The sequence below is a fragment of the Penicillium pulvis genome (genome assembly GCF_028828015.1).
Source record: "Penicillium pulvis strain IBT 33274 chromosome Unknown scaffold_8_segment0_segment0, whole genome shotgun sequence".
Lineage (NCBI taxonomy): Eukaryota > Fungi > Ascomycota > Eurotiomycetes > Eurotiales > Aspergillaceae > Penicillium > Penicillium pulvis.
The window spans coordinates 3,385,326-3,404,146 of NW_026643080.1; the positions used below are offsets into that span (position 1 = coordinate 3,385,326).

At 49.7% G+C, this 18,821-nt stretch overlaps 8 protein-coding genes across 8 annotated transcripts; 2 read left to right on the forward strand and 6 right to left on the reverse strand.

Moving 5' to 3' along the window:
• Positions 1 to 1,034: 1,034 nt before the first annotated feature.
• N7503_010691 (uncharacterized protein) lies at positions 1,035 to 1,535 on the forward strand (the record flags this gene model as incomplete). The annotated part of the gene is made up of 1 exon (XM_057070237.1): positions 1,035 to 1,535. The coding sequence occupies one exon, from the start codon at positions 1,035 to 1,037 to the stop codon at positions 1,533 to 1,535; it is 501 nt and encodes a 166-aa protein (XP_056916848.1).
• A 580-nt stretch (positions 1,536 to 2,115) lies between these two features.
• N7503_010692 (acyl-CoA thioesterase) lies at positions 2,116 to 2,711 on the reverse strand (the record flags this gene model as incomplete). The annotated part of the gene is made up of 2 exons (XM_057070238.1): positions 2,116 to 2,566; positions 2,632 to 2,711. 2 exons carry the CDS (start codon positions 2,709 to 2,711, stop codon positions 2,116 to 2,118), a joined length of 531 nt encoding a protein of 176 aa, XP_056916849.1.
• A 497-nt stretch (positions 2,712 to 3,208) lies between these two features.
• Positions 3,209 to 4,865, forward strand: N7503_010693 (pseudouridine synthase family protein; the record flags this gene model as incomplete). The annotated part of the gene is made up of 2 exons (XM_057070239.1): positions 3,209 to 3,436; positions 3,492 to 4,865. 2 exons carry the CDS (start codon positions 3,209 to 3,211, stop codon positions 4,863 to 4,865), a joined length of 1,602 nt encoding a protein of 533 aa, XP_056916850.1.
• A 467-nt stretch (positions 4,866 to 5,332) lies between these two features.
• N7503_010694 (uncharacterized protein) lies at positions 5,333 to 6,796 on the reverse strand (the record flags this gene model as incomplete). Its single annotated transcript, XM_057070240.1, has 2 exons — positions 5,333 to 5,674; positions 5,738 to 6,796. The coding sequence occupies 2 exons, from the start codon at positions 6,794 to 6,796 to the stop codon at positions 5,333 to 5,335; spliced, it is 1,401 nt and encodes a 466-aa protein (XP_056916851.1).
• Positions 6,797 to 7,730: 934 nt separating this feature from the next.
• N7503_010695 (60S ribosomal eL32 domain-containing protein) lies at positions 7,731 to 8,825 on the reverse strand (the record flags this gene model as incomplete). The annotated part of the gene is made up of 6 exons (XM_057070241.1): positions 7,731 to 7,839; positions 7,923 to 8,044; positions 8,100 to 8,224; positions 8,507 to 8,546; positions 8,609 to 8,708; positions 8,815 to 8,825. 6 exons carry the CDS (start codon positions 8,823 to 8,825, stop codon positions 7,731 to 7,733), a joined length of 507 nt encoding a protein of 168 aa, XP_056916852.1.
• A 386-nt stretch (positions 8,826 to 9,211) lies between these two features.
• Positions 9,212 to 10,522, reverse strand: N7503_010696 (Gfo/Idh/MocA family protein; the record flags this gene model as incomplete). The annotated part of the gene is made up of 5 exons (XM_057070242.1): positions 9,212 to 9,714; positions 9,786 to 10,069; positions 10,132 to 10,310; positions 10,391 to 10,416; positions 10,492 to 10,522. The coding sequence occupies 5 exons, from the start codon at positions 10,520 to 10,522 to the stop codon at positions 9,212 to 9,214; spliced, it is 1,023 nt and encodes a 340-aa protein (XP_056916853.1).
• A 741-nt stretch (positions 10,523 to 11,263) lies between these two features.
• N7503_010697 (uncharacterized protein) lies at positions 11,264 to 12,230 on the reverse strand (the record flags this gene model as incomplete). Its single annotated transcript, XM_057070243.1, has 2 exons — positions 11,264 to 11,880; positions 12,032 to 12,230. The coding sequence occupies 2 exons, from the start codon at positions 12,228 to 12,230 to the stop codon at positions 11,264 to 11,266; spliced, it is 816 nt and encodes a 271-aa protein (XP_056916854.1).
• Positions 12,231 to 13,993: 1,763 nt separating this feature from the next.
• Positions 13,994 to 15,885, reverse strand: N7503_010698 (translation initiation factor 4B; the record flags this gene model as incomplete). Its single annotated transcript, XM_057070244.1, has 7 exons — positions 13,994 to 14,994; positions 15,048 to 15,341; positions 15,398 to 15,484; positions 15,548 to 15,550; positions 15,609 to 15,653; positions 15,708 to 15,833; positions 15,882 to 15,885. The coding sequence occupies 7 exons, from the start codon at positions 15,883 to 15,885 to the stop codon at positions 13,994 to 13,996; spliced, it is 1,560 nt and encodes a 519-aa protein (XP_056916855.1).
• Between the last annotated feature and the right edge of the window lie 2,936 nt (positions 15,886 to 18,821).

An 18,821-nucleotide genomic window follows, 5' to 3' on the forward strand; every position in this document is an offset into this window, starting at 1 on the left:
TTACTCGCCAAGAGCCGCGTGGTAAGCCGGAGCCACCGACGATCTTCATATGCAATGTATCACAGATAAAGCAATGTAGCTTTATTAAGAGCAAGGATAATTAGACCTGTAACATGTAGCTAGGGACAGAAAACCTGAAGGCAGCAGTCTTGGCTGTAAGGATTTAGGTAAACAAAAGAAAATAGCGCATGAAATGTGGCTCGGGTGGAGCCGCAGAAACGAGGAAAATTTCGATCTTGAGCGAGTCTAGACAACCTTGGTTTAAGGTGATGGATCCCCGAACACGGGAGACCCGCATCTAGTTAACATCCCACACAATTTTTCTTTTTATTATTTCCCCTATATAACACCGCCATGTCGACATCCCTCCAGTCAAATGCTCCATTGCTTGCATGCGGTCCCTATGAGCAATAACATCGGCTCCCCTCACTGCAAGCTGCCGATTCCTGCTCCGGCCAGGTCGTGATATTCTCCCTAATCCAATCTCCTGATTCGCCCCGGATTAGTCCCATCTTTCCCGGGGTTCTTACAGAACCTCTGTGCTTAATTGCTAGCCTGTCGGAAGGAGCTGCACGCTTATCACGACTCGTCCCGACTTACTTTCGCAAATCCCGGGGACGTGTTTCCCGTCTCACCGCAACGATAACGACATTCCCCTGTTTCCAGTGTCCCTGGACATCCCCTGCCCTTACCGCAGTTCCGTTGGTCTGTGGCCGTCCGTGGTCTTTCTCACCTTCTTTGTGGGAATAAAGAGAGCGCCCATCCTCTCTCCCTCCAAGGCCGTTCACCGAGCTTCTAAGTGGAAGCTGAAGGCCTTGTCCAACCTTTTCCCATCGATTTCGAACCATTGAACTCGAATTACTTGTCATCATGGACGTCGACTTATAACCACGCCATCCTGTGGCATCTTTTTTTTACTACATATTCCGCATTTCAGCGCTGCGTGTTCGCATATTACTTTGATACTCCTTTCCCGCGGGTGATCTACACCAACGCGCAACCTCTCAACATCTTTGAATCTTTCTCAAGCCATCATGGCTCCAAATCTCTTCCTCTGCCTGCGCACCCTCTGCTGCCCCCTCTACTGGTTCCAGCACGGTGATCGCGTCGAACCCGACCACAATCGCGAACAACACTGGGACACTCCCGTTCCAGGAACATACAAGTTTTTGCCCGGTCAAGGCTGGCACCTTGTCCGCCGTGACGGGCGCGACCAAGACGAAAAAGCTCCCGCTGCTCTGGTCTACTGCCGCGTGCTGCACCGCTACATGTTTGAGTCTGAGCTCGACGAGCGCTCGCGCTTCTTCACTGCTCCCCTGCACAAGGGCGGTCGCCCTGAGAGGCTGCGCTTCTTCCTGCTTGATGACGGCGTCCACTGGGTCGCTGGCTGGGACGCCAAGGGCCGGTTTATTCCGGGTCCGTATCCTAAGTGGTGGTTGGACGAGGACGGTGAGACTATGCGCCGAGGCGTCTCGCCCCCTACCAGTGCCAATGTTTCGCGCTGCAACAGTGTTATTGCGGGCAAGATTGAGTAAACTGGCATTTTGACTCTTCGCCTTATGCAGTCTTTTGTTTTTTATCATTTATACTGCCATCTACACCTCCTTCATCTTGGTTTTCACCATGGCAATGATCCCACTACCTTTTGTTAGCGCTTGTGTTTCGGTTTTGGGAAGCGTTTAAGCGTGGGTATAGGTTTACAAAAGTGTTTTGACTTGAGCTTTACGGGACGACTGGGTTATGGGTGTTTCTTTCGGGTTATTTTTTTTCTTGGTTTCTTGTCTTGCATGATAGACTAGACTAGAATAGACTTTTGTTTTCGCGGGCTGGGATGATATGCGACGGCGCACGGGTTTAACGGTGCGCTTTCGCGGTTTCATTGGGCAGCTCACATTCTATATACTTTTAATATGATGATCCGGTAATTCTCGGAGGATTTCATATCACTACTTTCCCATTGATCATCTTAAGACCGTCCGTGTATGGCACGGACGTAATTGGCTCGCTTCTTTTCCCTACTTACTGGTATGTATTATAGACATGGTGCATGTGTGGCGCATTTCCACTTTGAGTCTTGACTGCAGGTTGTATATACAAGTGTCATATCATGTTACATCACAGCTTCGAATCCGGTTTACTGAGCAACTTCTGGAGCCCATTGCGCACCTTATCCTCCATGCCACCCTTGCCCACTCGCATTGTCTCCCGCAGAACAAAAACATGGATATAAGTTCCGACCATCTTCACATCTTCCTCGCCCTTCCGAAACACCCCGATTTCCCATGTCACGCTCGATGACCCTAATTTAGCAACTCGTAACCCGACCTCAAGGATATCGGGAAATGCAACGGAAGCAAAGAAGTCCGCGTGCGTTGAAACAATCAGACCAATCTGATCCGCGCCAACTGATAGATTGGATGGCTGGCCAGCTTGGCTCTTAGGAGTGGGGTTGTTGACGCTGAAGGGATTCATGCCGCAGGCCTCGATCAGGTAAGAGTTGGCAATGGTGTCGAAAAGGGCGGTATAGACAGTATTGTTCAGATGAGCATACATGTCATTGTCGAACCTGGTAAATCGATTTATTAATTCTCGCTGCTCTATCATCCAAGTATCGGTTCGGGTTGCCGTTACCATCTTGTTTGGTGGACTTGATGATAGCCATAATCGCTGCGTACACGACCCTTCTTGGCTAAGTAGTCAGAAGTTGCCATGTTTGTATGTATTGAAGTGTGTCTTTTACGAATCTAGAAAGATAAGTGGCCCAGAGAACTGTTCAACGAGGCAAGAGGTGTCAAAAGTGATCGTCTGCGTCTCCGCTACCTCGGAGTTGATGAACCGAGGTCCAAGAGATTAGGTAAGCTGCTGCATTTTAGATGAATTTAGGGTCAGAAGATTAAATCATGAATTTTGCATCAAGCAGCGATCACTCATTCATCATGATATACACGGACCATGAGATTATCAACATATTCTAGATTCTGGGTTCTGGGTCCTGGGTTCCGTGGGGGAGATTGACTCCACAATGAAATCCGTTATCGTTAATCAAATCCCCAATTTTATTTTTTTCATCCCAAACTTTCCCCGCCACCACTACGTTCCTTTGAATTCTTGAGCCGCACGTCGCTCGTTTTTCCTCCTGGCTCCATCTCCGCGTATAACGGCATATTTGCTCCGGCGAGGAAAACTTCCTCTGCCCCCGCCACCCGTCATGGCCCTCGTCAATGTCGAAGTTAAACCCGAACCCTTCAAAGAGCCTCCCGCTGTCTGCATTACCCCTTGCGATCCATGGCCAGCACCATACTACCTGGAGGGTGGATTTCGCCGCGTCGCGCCCTACCACTACACCTACAACACTAATTGCAAGGAGCGGTGGCGCGGTCGTAATTTGGAGGATATCTTCACATCGGAGTTTCGAGACAGGAGACCAGACTATTATGTATGCGCCCTCAGGACCCCAATGATCCACACCGTCATACTAACATATCTATTAGCGATGGGCACTCGACCAAGGTCTCGTCGCCGTGAATGGTAAGCCTGCGGCCCGCGACACGATCATCAAGAACGGCCAGGTTATCTCGCACACTTGCCACCGTCATGAACCTCCCGTCTCGTCGCAACCAATTGGTATCATCCACGAAAGCGACGACCTCATCGTAATCGACAAGCCCGCAGGTGTGCCCGTCCACTCCGCCGGCCGATACCACTTTAACTCCGTCGTCGAGATCCTCCGCGCAGAGCGCGGCCATGGCTTCCTGCCGCGGCCCTGCAACCGTCTCGACCGTCTCACTTCAGGCGTGATGTTTATCGGAAAGGATGCCAAGGGTGCAGAGAGGATGGCAACCAAGTTGAAGGAGCGCTCCGTGCAGAAGGAATACGTCGCACGAGTCAAGGGCAAGTTCCCCGATGGCGTGGTGGTCTGCGATCAGCCCATTATGCAGGTTAGTCCCAAGCTGGGACTAAATCGCGTGCGCGCCACCGGTAAAACGGCTACCACCAAGTTCCGCCGATTGGCATACTATCCTCCCCAGTCGGAACAGCCCACTCCCCCTGCGTCCGAGGCCAACGGCGATGTACTCCGCCCTGCAACCCCGCCTCCGGCTCTGTCCAATGAAACAGAGGGCTACAGTATCGTCCACTGCTTCCCCCTCACAGGACGTACGCATCAGATCCGAGTCCACCTCCAGTTCCTGGGTCATCCTATCTCCAACGATCCCATCTACTCTAACCGTCGCGTATTCGGGCCTGAATTGGCCAAGAACGAGTCGCACGGTCAGCGTGATGAGGAGATTATGGAACGGCTGAACCGGATGGGTAAGACTGAGTTGCCTGATACGGTTTCTTACCGCCACCACTTTATGGCTTCGCCGGATGTGCCGCCTGACACCGACCCGGCTATTCTGGCGCAGCTCCTCGAGCGCGAGCAGAAGGCCGCTGCGGAGGATTACTCTATTCGCAAGGGTGAGCGTCTGTCCGGTGCTCTTTGTGAGGTCTGTGATACGGAGTTGTACTCTGATCCGGGTCCCCACGAGCTTGGTATCTTCTTGCATGCTGTTGCCTATGCTGATCTTGAGGGTGACTGGTCGTACCGGAGTGCCATGCCCAGCTGGGGAATGCCGCCGTTTGGTCTTCTTGGTCCTCGTGAGGTTCCTGATTGGGTTCCTGCCGCTGATGGTGAAGAGACTGTTATCGGACACGGCACTGTTCCGCCTGAGATCGGTGTTGATGATGATGGTGTAGTCGCCGAGGGAACTAAGCTTCCTACTGGGCCTGTTCTACTTGAGGGTGTTGGCCTCGTGGATATGTCTTCCCTGGATACCACACCTGCCCCAGAGGCTGCTGAGCTGGTACCTCCCGTGGCGCAGTAAAAAGGTTTAGATTTTTTTTGTCTTCGTTGCATATTATTTGGTCTTATGATACCATATCGTTGATTGGAGTCGAGGTGACATGTTTCGCGTCTCATCTGGACATACAGCATAGAGTGGGTGTTTTACATTGCATTTTGATTCACGTAGAATTTGATGCCATTTTCTTGCATGGCTTTTCCATCCTTTCAGTCGTAACTGGTTAAAAGGTCTGCTTCTCCAGGTGAATCTTTATGTTTCAAGAATATCATATCAATTGATTCGCACCCAATCTATAGTCCTAGTTGATCTCCTTCAAGTATGTCGAAATCTATGCGAAGCAAAGCCAAATCCGATTTCAAATGCTAGTTCTCCAGTCCCGATGCACCGATCCCATCGCCACGTGTATACGCCATGTTACCGAATCCCAAACGCAAAAGAAAAGCAAATGACAAAACAAAACAAAAGCGAACAAAAATGAAAATACAGTATTACTCATGAACCCACCGCGGGCGCTCGCACTCGCCCAGAGAACGCACTTTTTCGTCGACCCTCCACATCATCGTACCAGCCGTGACATCCGCTGCAGGTCGGCCGCCAAGTGCGAGGTCAGAGATCTTACAGGCACCAGCCTTGTCGATACTGTATTGCATGCAATTCATCGTTTTGGCACATTCTTCTGCGCACTCGAAACGGGTGTAAGACGCATTTTCATCGCCTTCTTTTTTGAGCTCATGGGGGGCGAAAATATCCCAGTTTTCTTTGATGGCTGTAAGATTTGGTCGGACAAGGAGGCGGAAGACATCTTGGTATAAGAGATAAGAGTTTTTTGCCTAAGAAAGCGTAAGTAAAGAACCATTGAAACATTATGCAGTGGCAAGGCAGCAAATACTCACATCCGCATGCCATTTCGTATCAAACTCAAGCATCGTTTCAATATCCGCAGTCGTCATATGGTGAAATGTAAAAGGCGGGTAACACCACTGCTGCCTCCCATATGCCTCATTGATAGCATCCTGCTCCCAGATAGACTGCCCGGTAACATGTGGCCAAGCCCATGTAAGCGGGATATCGATAGCCTTGAGCGCCATGCCCAAAATACAATCACCAGCCCAATGTATATTCGTCTGGAAATGCCAATCATCCATATGCGCCAAGTACTCATCCGCGACTCCATGCATAGCCGCATGAGAAAGAACGATACCCGATCCACCATGCGCAAACACGTCCTCCCCGATCTGCATCTGGTTGCCGAGGTAGAGTTTCTTGCTTGAGTCGAGCTTGTTCAACCACGCTACCAGATTCGGCCAGATCGGGTATGTGTCGGCCTCGAGGATGACATACCACTTTGCATTGGGTTGGTAGTTCCTTGCTTCCACGGTCATGGGTAGGAACTTCCATTTGTCGAGCTTCCAACCTGGGTTGCCTCTCATTCCGGCTGCGCTGTTGGCGACCTTGACTGTATCTTCTTGCCTGAGGCCTGCGCGGCCGTTCAACTGTGCGCGATTGTAGAGTGAGAAGTCGATGTTTTCTCGGACTTCCCAGCTTGTGTTGCGGAAGACATCGTATGTTTGGATTCCCTCGATTTCTTCTTCGAAGTCGGAGATGATTATTTTGTTCGGAATGCAGCGGAGAGTTGAGCGAATGTGCACGGGCACTTTTTCTTGTGCTTCTGTGATGCCTGTCTTTAGGATAACAAGGATATCTTCGATGCCGGGTAGTGAGCGGCACGTTGCGGATGTGGGGTTTGTGTCAACGGGTTTGATGCCGAATTTGATGTCATCGATGGTGGTGCTTGTTCGGTTTGATGTTAAGATTATTGATGACTCGGTGTTAATCACTTGTGGGGTGTACGATCCAAATCCAGGGTGTCGGAGGTGCAGAAAAAGAAATATGACGACTGCCCCAGCAGCCAGAGGCAGCCAGCGCGAGTAGCGGGCCGGGAAGGCGAGCATTGTAGGGATGGCGTGGGAGAGAAGGGATGGAAAGGAGTTGCCTAATATCGTCCCTCCATATCCCAAGGAGACTGAGAAACAGATCCGAAATGTTTTAGATGGGGAAGATGGGTTTTAAGTATCACCAAAGCCTGGACTTTAGGGGCTTTTGTTTCCGCGGCTTGTTTAGGCCTGACATTGGCCAGATCGGCGAACTGTTCCACTTTTTTTCGTCCTTGAATCGAGGGAATGAAGGCTTGACAACCCTGGGAATACCAGCGGGTCGATTTTGAAAACAAGATTCTGCGGACCGAAATTGCAACTGTCGTGCTTCCCTCGGAGGCACGTAGTCTGGCTCTTTTGTTCGTTCTAGGCGCCGTGTCACAGAGGCCCGCTACAAGGACCCCTGAACAAGTGGGTCTGGTGGTCCCTCAATCCCTCTGCACGGACAAGGAAACCCTGGCGCTCTGGGCTGTGCACTGGATGTCGAATCTATCGAGTTTGGGAGGAAGTGAGGTTGAAAGGGCACTGTCAAGTTTGAATTAAGCCACGTTCTTGGCTGGTGCCGGATGCAGCTGGATCTGCCCAAAGCAGGACATGCACGTTTCGAATATACACCAACATTGCAAGTACTAGTTAGTATTATAGCCACACTTGTTTCTAGATATTCTAGATACTACAAGTACAAATGTACAAAAGTCGTAGCTCTACAAATGCAGGATCCATTCCATGCCCAGAAGAGAATTTTTGAATTTTTGTTGTCATTTCAGAACAAGTTTCTCTCGCTCTATCGCCCAGCACTCTGACCAAGCGCGAGCCGCACATGGCATGGCATGCACAATCCTTGAAATTCGTTATCGCCAGAGAGATATCACGACCGTACAAAAACCCTCTCATGCTCCTGCGAATACCCCCGAAAACAAAATGAAACAGAACTTTTTGGGGTTCATTCCATTTAAGCCTCAGTGGTGACACGGCCCTTGGCGTTGGTGACCTTGACACCGAGAGCCTTGGCCTTGGCGATGATGTCGACACGCTTGCGGGAAGAGACGGCGTGGCCGATCCTGTAAATTGTGTTAGTGCATGTTCAATTCGCATAGATCTGCAATTTCAAAGACGCAGAAGATCGCATCAAGAGTGAACGTACTCAGCAGCGAAGGTGCGGTTGTGCATCAGGAGGAGCTCGACGTCCTTGGGGTTGTGGACGAGGAAAGCCTTGTGGCCGGAGGGCATCATGTGGCGGGTCTTCTTGTTGGAACCGTAACCGATCTGTGGTATCGGGTTAGCCTTGTTTCTGGTCACCTGAAGAACAGGAAATTCGTACGGAGGGCATGGCAATCTGGCCCTTGAAGCGACGGCGGACACAGTTATCGATACCCTTGGGCTTGCGCCACGAGGCACCGACACGGTGGAACCGGTCAGACTGGTGACGGGTGAAGCGGTTGGTCCCTATTACATCCTGTCAGTCCTTCCATTCGGCAATCGGTGTCGTAGAATCATTGATAGTGTGGTGGTGGTAGGTTTCCGTGGATAATATCGCTCTCCGACCAAGACGCTTTCGAGCCGTAAAAAAAATCGAAATCAAAAAGTTCCCCCTCAATGTCGTTCAAAAAGCCCGCCTCTTTCTCATCCAACTCGATTTCAATCTCTCACGTCGTCTGGAGGTGGTCGGAGGGCGATGCTATCCAGGCCACAAATGGGATTCATAGGGTCGAAGATCGGGAAACATACGCTTCTTGACGATAGGGATGTGCTGCTTAGCGGCGACCATCTGTAAAAAGAGAAAACTGTCAGAGTGCTGGTACGGTCGATCGAACGGACGTGAAAACTCACTTTGTCGGTGTTGCTGGGTCTCGCCGGGCGTTGAGAGTTGTCGAGTCGGAACGTAGTCAATCTCGAAAACTTCCAAGCAGAGCGGCGTGGGCGACCCACACTAGTGTGATTTGGGCGACCTAAGCGAAATAGGTGGGCTTATGTCAGCGTAGGGCTGGCTGACACATAGCCCTGCCAAGATTTCCCTTTTAGGAACATCTACATACCCCATGTTCATGTTAGATCTAGAGTTTATTTTCAATACTTCAGGTTCTTTTTGTCAAAATAACGAGTACATATGATCCTCCAATTAATAATCCGTTGGTCTATAAACCCAGGAATCTCCGGGTACACTCCTTTCTCATTTTCATGACCTCCCTACCGCCTCGTCTTCACTATCTAGGTTTCCAACATACTTCAGCTGGGATATCTAAGCCTTGAAGTACAATCTGTCTTCAGATAACTCTGTTCAAACAATTGGGCCTCGATTTAAGAAGATTGCCATCGAACCACCAAAGTTGGCAGTAACCATCAACCGTATTGAATACCATCATCCTCCATACTGTACATCCCAGGGAAAACGCACCATACCTCCAGTGTAGGGCTATACATTGCATCATCTAACTATTGCCATTGAACCTTCATTTTCTCTCCCTCTCGGTCTCCACTCCGCAACATCTGCTCCAAAACCTCCAAGTCAGCCAAGGCCTCCTCAGGCGACTGGCTCTTCGCAACAGGTCGGCTATTTGCAACAGCCGCCGCAAATTCAGCAACTTCAGGAATCACACCCTTGCCATCAAACTCAATGACATGGTCCTGTCCATTAACAGTAACCCCATCAAAGTGCATCTTTACCACACCCTTGTCACAAGAAAACTCAAAGACGTTATCACTGAATGCAGAGCCCCAAGACAGAGACATAACACCTGTAGCCCCGGACCCGGTCTTCAACACCGCATCCACGGTGTCTACTGGGGGCAGGTATTCCTGCTGTAGCTGTGAGTGCGCGGAGACGGTGGTGATCTTTTCGTCGGGTCCTAGGATCAATCGTAGGCCGGCTACCATGTGTACGCCGCCATCTAAGAGGAAACCTCCCTGGTACTCGGGTGTTTTGCGCCAGGCAGTCACTAATAATTATAGTCAGCAAAGGTCCCAAGGTCCGCATTTAAGAACCATGGAAGTGGGCCAGGTAACGTACAGTAGTATTTGTTATCCTGCTTCACCAGGCTGTGCACGTTCACTCTGAAATTGCGTACTTGTCCCATCTGTCGGACTTGCTCGGCTGCGAACAAGAACTTTGTCATGTATCGGAAGTTCTCGCCTACGGCCCAGAATACCTTGCTGGTGTCGATGTTTTTCTTATACCAAGACAGAAGCTCGCGTGCAGTGGCGACATCCTTGGCAATTGGTTTTTCGGAAAGCACATGTTTGCCAGCCAGGAGTGCTTGACGGATGAAGTCTGGTTGAACCAGGATGGGGAGACTGTTGATCATGTCAGACTTTCCAAATCATAATAGGCTCCGTCTTGGTTAGGCTTGACGTACCCGATGATTACAGCGCTGATATCTGAACGGTTTAGAAGATCAGTGTAGGAGCGTCCTGCACCGGAATCCTCTGAGTAGAGATCGATGTCTGTCGTGTTACTAGCGAGATCTTGTGCCGATTTAAGGGATCGAGAATAGATGGCTTTGAGATCCAGGTCCTTGACGGCTTGCACGGCGGGCTATATATATTCAATAGGGGAATGAATCAGTACGACCATTCAATTACTTGAAGTGGGACCCCGGAAGTCTTCGGTCATACCAAGTGTTGCTCTTTGGCAAAGTTGCCTGCATAGATCTAATATTAGTCCTGATTTCCTGCATCCAATTCACTCATACTTGAAGGTTTGGATTGGTTCTTACCACTGCCGATGATAGCTACACCGATAGCCATGATGTGGTCGTCTATTATAATGGTATATTGTGGAAACCTGAGTAAAATCAAAAGGATTGGAGCGAAGGAAAAATATCTGAGGTCCTCAGGTATGAATGCAAGAATAAGTTTGAAATCCTTGCTAAGATGTCATGCAGAAGCATGCAGACATAAGTGGGGTTAAGTCGGGCCACACCGACCTCCACTGCGAACGTGGGAAGGTCCAACCTTTGTTTCGCCTCCGAGAGTTCGGCTTCGGCTAGCCGTCTCTTCATTAATCGGTATAACTTTGCGAGCGTACCGACACGGTTATACAATGATGCAGTCTTTGTGTTTTCGTTGTAGAAACGATCATGCTGTTCCAAAGCACCATTTTGCTTCTACTGAATATGCATGACGCAATTACCTGTTTAGCTAATGCAAGCAAAGACGTCAAATCTACTTAGCTCTACATAGCTCGACTCGAACATTACATCCATACTGAAACTTCACTTCGAATTACTAAGAGTAAAAAGAGGAAGAGCAAGCTCCCCACCGGCCAAAAGGCATATAATCCAAACACCAACCAGGTGCAAAAAACCACGCAAAGATGGGAATCGAATCCTACCACAAGTGGAGGCAAAAAAGCAAATACCAAAGACCATTTCCAGCGCCACAGTTCATATCCATAATGACCCTGGGATCAAGCCCAAGCACAATAGCAGGGTCAAAAACAAGAAAAAAAAATTCATAGCAATCGTTATAAATAGCAGCATCGGGACGTCATGAATTGACCAAAGCCTTCAGCCTGTCCACTCTCGCCATGGATTTCTCCAGCTTTTCCAACCGGGTCCGTTTCTCGACGTCTCGACGCTCAAGAATAGCGACCCGTTCTTCGAGCTTTGCGCGCGCCTTCCGCTCTTGCGCGACCATCTCGTTTGCTTGGCTGAAGAGCTGTACTGTTAGCTCTTCTAGCTCGTTGCTTGCGAGAGACAGCTGAGACTCTGCTGCTTTGCGGAGGCCTTGTTCGCGCGTAAGAGCGTCTTGGAGCTCGGCGTTGTCGCTGTTGGCGGGCGAAGATTGAGGGAGGGGTGGGAGTGAGGTTGGGGTGGTTGGTAAGGCTGGTGCGGGTGTGCTCGCGGGTGCGCTGGTCGTTGAGCTTCCGCGGCGGTAGGGAAGGAGTGATGTGAGTGTTGCGAGGCGACTGTGGTAGGTTGTCGGTTGAGAAGCTGTATCTGGTGTGCCGGCGATTTGGGTTGGCGAGAGTGTCAACCTATCGGCGTGGGAAGATGGGAGAGAGGCGCTGCTGCGGGGTGTGTCGTAGGATCCTCGGGTGTGCGTATGAGTTTGGGATTTGCGCAGTCGTGTGATCTCATCTTCGTAGTCGGCGAGTTTGTTTGCTGTTGCGAGAGGAAAGAGTCGGTCAGCGGATGTTTGGAGGCTCTCAAGACCAGTCTGTTGAATATGGGAAAGTTTTGTCGGGTATAAGAGCTTTGTTGTTTAAGCTATTATATCCGTGCACTATGAAGAGGGCTCTAGTCCGTCACCTACCATCTAAAGCGACACGATGGGTCAGGTCTTGAATCTGCCCCTCCAACTCCTGGATCCGGAGCTGGGCCTCGGAGGGATCATACGAGTCGCCAGATCCACACGTTGGACAGTGGTTTTCTTTAACTGTAGCGACAGTCTTCATAGCAGAGGGGGTTCCGACAAGAGTGGCGGTCGCGAGCGTGGTGGTCGTAGCAGACATGGCAACATGGGGATGTTACCCCGAGTTCGTATTTTTCTTAGCGGAGTTTAGGTTGCGATGAGGGGAAAGTAAAGCCGGGGCCTTTGTGGAAATAGTAAACAATAAGAACACTGGAATGTCCAGAATCTTGGAAGGACAAATGGCAGCAAAATATGAAACAATGAAATAATTAAAGTCCGGAAGCCTTGAAGGGGTCCAATTAACTCCATACTGCGCCACCGGCTTTTTATTTCACATTCATTGGGCCGTGTCTCAGGGTGTGTTTCCAGGGACGTTGTTCTTATTTAAGATATAAAATGAATCAGTGAATCAATATAAATCTTTTCCCCTGCAGATAGATCTGTGATTTATGATCTATGATCTATTTGATTGTGCCTTATCTCGATGACATAGTTGTGTACTGGAGAGCCGTCCCCGCCCCCATGTCAATGACCACATGCACCAACCTCCCTCGTGGCTGGTCAATTTAGGTAACATTTCACATGAAGTGCCTACTCTCCTAATCAACTCTGCAGAAAAGGGGGGAAATTACCCCTGGTGAGGCTAGTGGTGTCCTAATTATATCGCCCTTACTGTGACCGAAAAACAAACGGACCAATGGCTTCTTTATCCCTTGGGCGCTTATACCCACTGGGAAAAAGTTGGCGCGGGGAGGAGTCCTAAGGTTCAGTAGTGTATTCCAAGGCTGTCACATCAATGAAACAAAATTGAAAAATTCGATTCAATAATACCGATGGTCCACAATTTAGGGCAACAAGTGTTCTGTGTGGTTGATCTAGTGCTGTTGGGGCTCCACTCTCTTTAAAGCGTAGGACATGTACCCCATACTGGGGTACAGTATACGTATAGTTACCCCATCGGGGCTCTACAGATGGAAGAACTTGTCAATGAAGACTTGAATTTCAATCTATACGGAATTGGGGACTTGACATCGCAATCAGCACGTGCAAAGATATGAGATGACCAGATGGGTAGATGAGGCCTTGTAAGTGGAAAGGATATGAATCGAAGCTCAGAGTAGACATGAGAGGAAGACCGGGAAGATTATCGGAGATTCATTGTCATCGAAGCTCGAGGGTAAGGTTATGGGTATGCTCATAGCGACTACTTCGTCTCTCGTAGAGTCGTTCGTAATCACATAGCACGTCAAGTTTGGAAATAGAGGGTGTGTGGTAGAAGATGGACTCCAACTCCAATCCAAACAAATCCTCTGATCTTGGACAGGACAAGGGACATAACAGAACCACCTAGGGTCATTTGGAGGTAAGACAAGGTAAAAGGAAACCGGGTAATCTTCATTTCGCATCGGCTGTAATGGTCATGGGCAAATCACACGAGTCACACGCATGGGAATAATAGCTAGATAGCGAACACATACGAGACACAAGTAAAAACAACGTAGGAAAATAAACTTTTCAGACTGCCAAATCATCAGAGCGAAGACTAGATGTGTATCGAGAATCTAGCCTGAGAAGAAAGGGAAGATCATGAACCAAGGACAAAATGAGGAGGGAACAGGTGGAGGGGAAAGAGGAGACAAAACAACTACCGTCTGTTGCACGATGTGCAGTGAAATAGACCAAAAGAAAAAGCATGCTCACGGAGCGACATCAAGGCCAAATGGCCTTGGAGGTCCTTCTAGACAGCATGGTCTGGAAGGGACGCTGGTAAGGATCATCAAAATGGGTCATGGGTTCATTTGCACACCCGGGGCGACAATTTGGAGGTAAGCGGAGGTTGCTTCGGGGGTATCGATAAAATTATCAGAATCCACGACCACCACCGCGACGGTTGCTGCGCTTGTTTGTGCTGACAGTGCTCCAGCCGTCGTTTTCGTCAGTAGGCTCAGCAGTCCTCCAGTTGCCGTTGGCAGTGGACTGCTTGGCCTCCGCGGCATCAGCAGGAGCAGAGGCCTCCTCGGCGTCCGCATCAGCGTTCATACCGCTCTCCTCCCCACCGGCCCGCCGGAGGATCTCAAAGTTAGCCCCGCCCTTGGGGGTATCCACATCATCCTTGTTGGTATCAGTGCCGACAACGCGGCTGTCCTTGGCCTGCTTGGGCTTCTCGACCTTTTCGGCCTTCTCGGCCTTCTCAGCCTTCTCAGCGCGGGCCTTCTCGTCGGCTTCCTTCTTCTGGCGCAGAGCCTGCTGGCGCTTCTCCTCAACCTCACGCTCACGGGCGGCAGTGTCAATAGGGCGGGCAGCACCGAAGGGGCTGGCCTTGGAGTCACCAGTGGTCGAGGCGGCGGTGGTTGCAGCGTCGGGAACGGTACGCTTGGCCAGGTTCAACTTGGGACGAGCGGCAGGGGCAGTGGGCGATGTGGGGGCGCCAGCCTCCTTGGGCTGATCGGGGCGCATCTTGGAGCGCCACTGGTTGTCCATATCGGCAGCGGTAGGGGTCCGCTCGGGACGAGGGGGGCGCGAGCCCTCATCCTGAGAGCGACCCTGACCCTCACCCCATGCGGGGGAGCTCCTCCGGTAGGCAGAGCCAGGTCCTTCATTGCTGTGAGTGCGACCACCTTCACGGGCCGGGGGGCCAGCGGGGGGCGAAAGGGGGCCCTTGCGCTCCCAGTTGCCGAAATCACGGAACTTTCCATCCGACTCGAAGTTGTTGCGACGGCCACCGCGCTCGCTGCCGGCATCGGATCCGGCATCCATGCCACGGCCAAAGCTGGAGCGCTCGGGAATACGGCGCTCAGGAGCAGCAGGAAGGGGCCCACGGCGGGTCCAGTCAAGATCACGTCCCTCAGGGCGGGATTCCTTGGCTATAAATGATCGATTAGCCGTGATACATAGCTTATGTTGCTGGAGTACTTACGAGGCTCAGCAACGCTGGTGCGAATGGTACGACCCTGCAGGGTGGTGCCAGACAGATCCAAGGCCTTCTGGAGGCCATCCAGGGTCTCAAACTCAACATATCCAAAGCCCTTAGGGGCCTTGGTAAGCTTGTCCTCAACGATGCGGACGTTGGTCACGCTGCAGCCGGCGAAAAGGTCGGAGATATCATCGGCGGTCGCCTCAAATGAGAGGTTGCCAACGTGGGCAGTGTAAGGGGGCTCGGTGGGAAGAGCGAGCGGCTCGCGAACGGCGTATCCTCCACGGGTCTCACGTTCTATATTGCATATGTCAGATCCGATACATCTTGCTTTCTCATTATATGCGGCATACCGAAACCACTGCCACCGCCATAGCTGTTTCCGCCGAAACCCATGCCACCAGCAGGGCGGCTACCAAAGCCAGAGGATGCAGAGGGTCCTATTGTAAGTCAGTATACCGTTTGAGGTAGTTCGTAGGCGTATAGAGGATCGGGCGACATACCGGCTACAATTATTGTTAGTAACCGTGTGAATACAACATAGCGGGGAGGTCAGCGACTTACATGGGAGGGGCATGTCCTCCATCTCATCAGCCCAAGAGCCAAGGCCTATGGCCCGTTAGTATGAGAATTGCTTTCCCTATAAACCTTCCTAACACTCACTCTCGTCAGCCAAAAAGTTGCTGATGGTCATCTTCTGACCCTTCTGTTTTGCGGGCGCTAGTGGAGAAGACTCGTTAGCGGGGGTTCGATCACCACGGATCACTCGATCAACAGAGACATTCTGCTCTTAGATTGAAAGTCGTGAATGGGAGTAATAGGGCGATCACTACATACCCATGATTGCGGTTTAGAGATTAGCGCGCCAGCAGACTTGTGCGCGCTTCACACAGTAGGGTTAGAGGCGGGGAAATGGTAAGAAAAAATCTAAAAGACACCCGAGCGGAATTCCGGGAGCCGATCAAAGGAAGCGAAATAGGACAGATGGTCGTGAATTTCTAGGTCAGCAGAAACACACTTCACGAAAAGTTGGTTAGAGGGGAAGTCGGCAATCGAGCACGATGGAAGTGGACGGGTTAGTTAATCCGTGATAATTTTTAAGTGGTGCCGCTAGTCCAATCAGAGCCGCCAGACTACCGGTTCTACAAAGAAAAACCCCGACTAAAGCTTTTAATGATCAAACAATCGAGATTGAAATTAATTTCAAAATGTATTTAGATATCTCTCGTCTGTAAGCCAACTAATATACGGTGTAGATTTTACAAACTTGGAAAACCCCGAATGCCCACAGTCTAGAAAAGCCGCCTGACGGATCGACAACCCAATGGTTATACCATTGTGAAGTTGGTGTTGAATTTAGTGGGCAATCACAGGAAGCCACAGACGCGCCAACTAATTGCGCCCCTTCAATAGTATCCTAGCCCCAGCACGCCTACTAGGGTACATAGGAAGTCACTACCCTTAAGAGAAGGAAATGGTACCTGTTTTGTCATACAAGTCGACCGTCATATGCAAACATGACAAACATTACAATCACCGGATACTATAAGCGCCTCAGCCTCTCCACTCTGCTAGTGACCCTGGTATCCCTACACTTTCTATAGAGCGGTCGGGATCAGCGAAAGCTCTCTATTATCTGAGGCAAAGCACATCAGCCCCTGTTCCAGAAATCTACAATACCTTTACGATCGCCGATTACAGATTTGTCTGAATGTCACAATTTCCTGGTGTCACTCTTGGACATTGCTGGAAAGAACTTTGTGGTGATGAAGGAAGTTAGATTGATTAACAGCGAGAAGGCTTTATTCGAGAATGGCACTAGATAGAAGGGCCCCTTTTTGGATATGTTGATGGTGGTTCACGCGAAGATGTCCTCTTTGCGCATTCATGAAATGCAAACTCACGTCTCTATGGCCGTTTTTCGACTAGGACCGAAGCCAATTCAGGGGCGGTAGAGGCTCTCCGACATGCTAGACCCAACTCGTAGCTCACAAAGAAAGATGAGCCTCCGGTGGAGAGAATGTTTACCTTGGCCAGTCAGGATGAAAGAAAGGTGCTCACGCATGGTGAATTGCGTAGAAGAATGATAATTGTAAACTAGAGTAACCACAACTATATACTGGGGTACAGCGGGCTATATAACATTGGTGAGGGAGCGTTTCTGCTTACAGTGGTAAGTAATGGATGAAGACTGGAGTGACCTCTTATCTGCAATGCTGGGGGGCTGACGGGCATGGGTTCTTGATCAGAAGTTGATCAATCCATGATTGGCTATAATGGAATTTGAGCTCAAAACGCATGCTATAAGATGCAGCAAGGCTCCAAGGCTGTTCGGAAGAAAGGATGCACGCGATGAAAGAACGGAGCCATAGAGGAAGACAATAATAATGAAACCAGTGAAGTAAGCATCTCACTCTACAGCCCTCAAATCCAGCAAATCAAATAGATTTCCCTACTGCTGTCCATACATCTAGCCCATCCGCCTCATCATCTAACATCCCAAACCAGGCTCTTCGAGTTGGCACTGGTAGTTTCCCCCTGCCTTTCCTCGCTTTCCAATCATCCCTTGCCAGAAGTAGCATGTGCCAGAGGAACAAGCTCTTCCACCTCCAGCGCCAGCAGACTAACAAACCCCCAATGCTGAAATCTATTTTCACACACGTCACAAGTATACAATCAGGATATCTTATGTGGTGGATATTCGACTTCACTCCAGAAAATGATATTTAAGCTTAAAACGCCTGAAAGGAGACCTGATACCCCTTTGCTTAGCGCTCTGGTCTTTCTGTCTACTAAAATTCATATCTTGCATCTTCGGCGGCTTCTCAAATGCATAAACACACATATTGGGCATGTCCCAATACACGCGAATGTAGCTACTGCCCCTACGATTGGATCCTCACGGCGTCCCAGGACCTTATAGCATAAGTACCAGACCAGATTTGAAGGAGATATTGACATTTCATATCCATCCAGCATAAAGGGCATAAGAATAGCTTTTTTAACTATAAATCAGTCTTGTGGATCAGCCTCGTAAAACAGAGTTAAAAAGCTCTGCGGCCCACGGAACGAAAGATCATTCACGTTTGGACCGAATGTGTATCATCATCATAAAAGTAGACAGTTAATGGCTACATAACCTTCCAAGATTCCGACAGGTGGATAGACAATGCATTGTCAGGTCAACGATACTATTGCGGATCGGAAGAACGAGGTCTATCAACATATGGAGAAACGCGGTGGGGTAGGTGGGGTATACAATATGAGCCAATTAAAGGTCCAGTATAATAATGCCTTGTTAATAAGGCATTCACATGTAAAACAAAAAAGTTACCTCATTGACTCGACTTCTACCCCAATCAAGACTATACATTTGCGTAGGTGGTGAATTCCAATGAAAATAAATGCATTGCTCCATATTCACTTTCTTGCATCCATGTATGAATCAGGAAGTCCCAGAATGTGTATAGGTGCATGAGGCACTTTAAAATATATTTCTTGACCCATTGGCTTACAATCACAATCAGCCTCGACCTCAACCAACAAAAAAACCCAACCTTAGAACCTTGGAAAGATTAAGCCTCTGAGAGTATATTTTATACAGCGAAAGAAGTACTAAGAGGCTTTCCCCTTCGATGATCTCGCACCAGAATAACAATTGATCGCAAACCATTGTCACTGGCCTAGATCCACACTTACATAACCCACACGTGACACAATATTTTCCAGCGCTGGGGACGAAGTCGATCTTGTTGCCGAATAGCACAGGAATGCTTG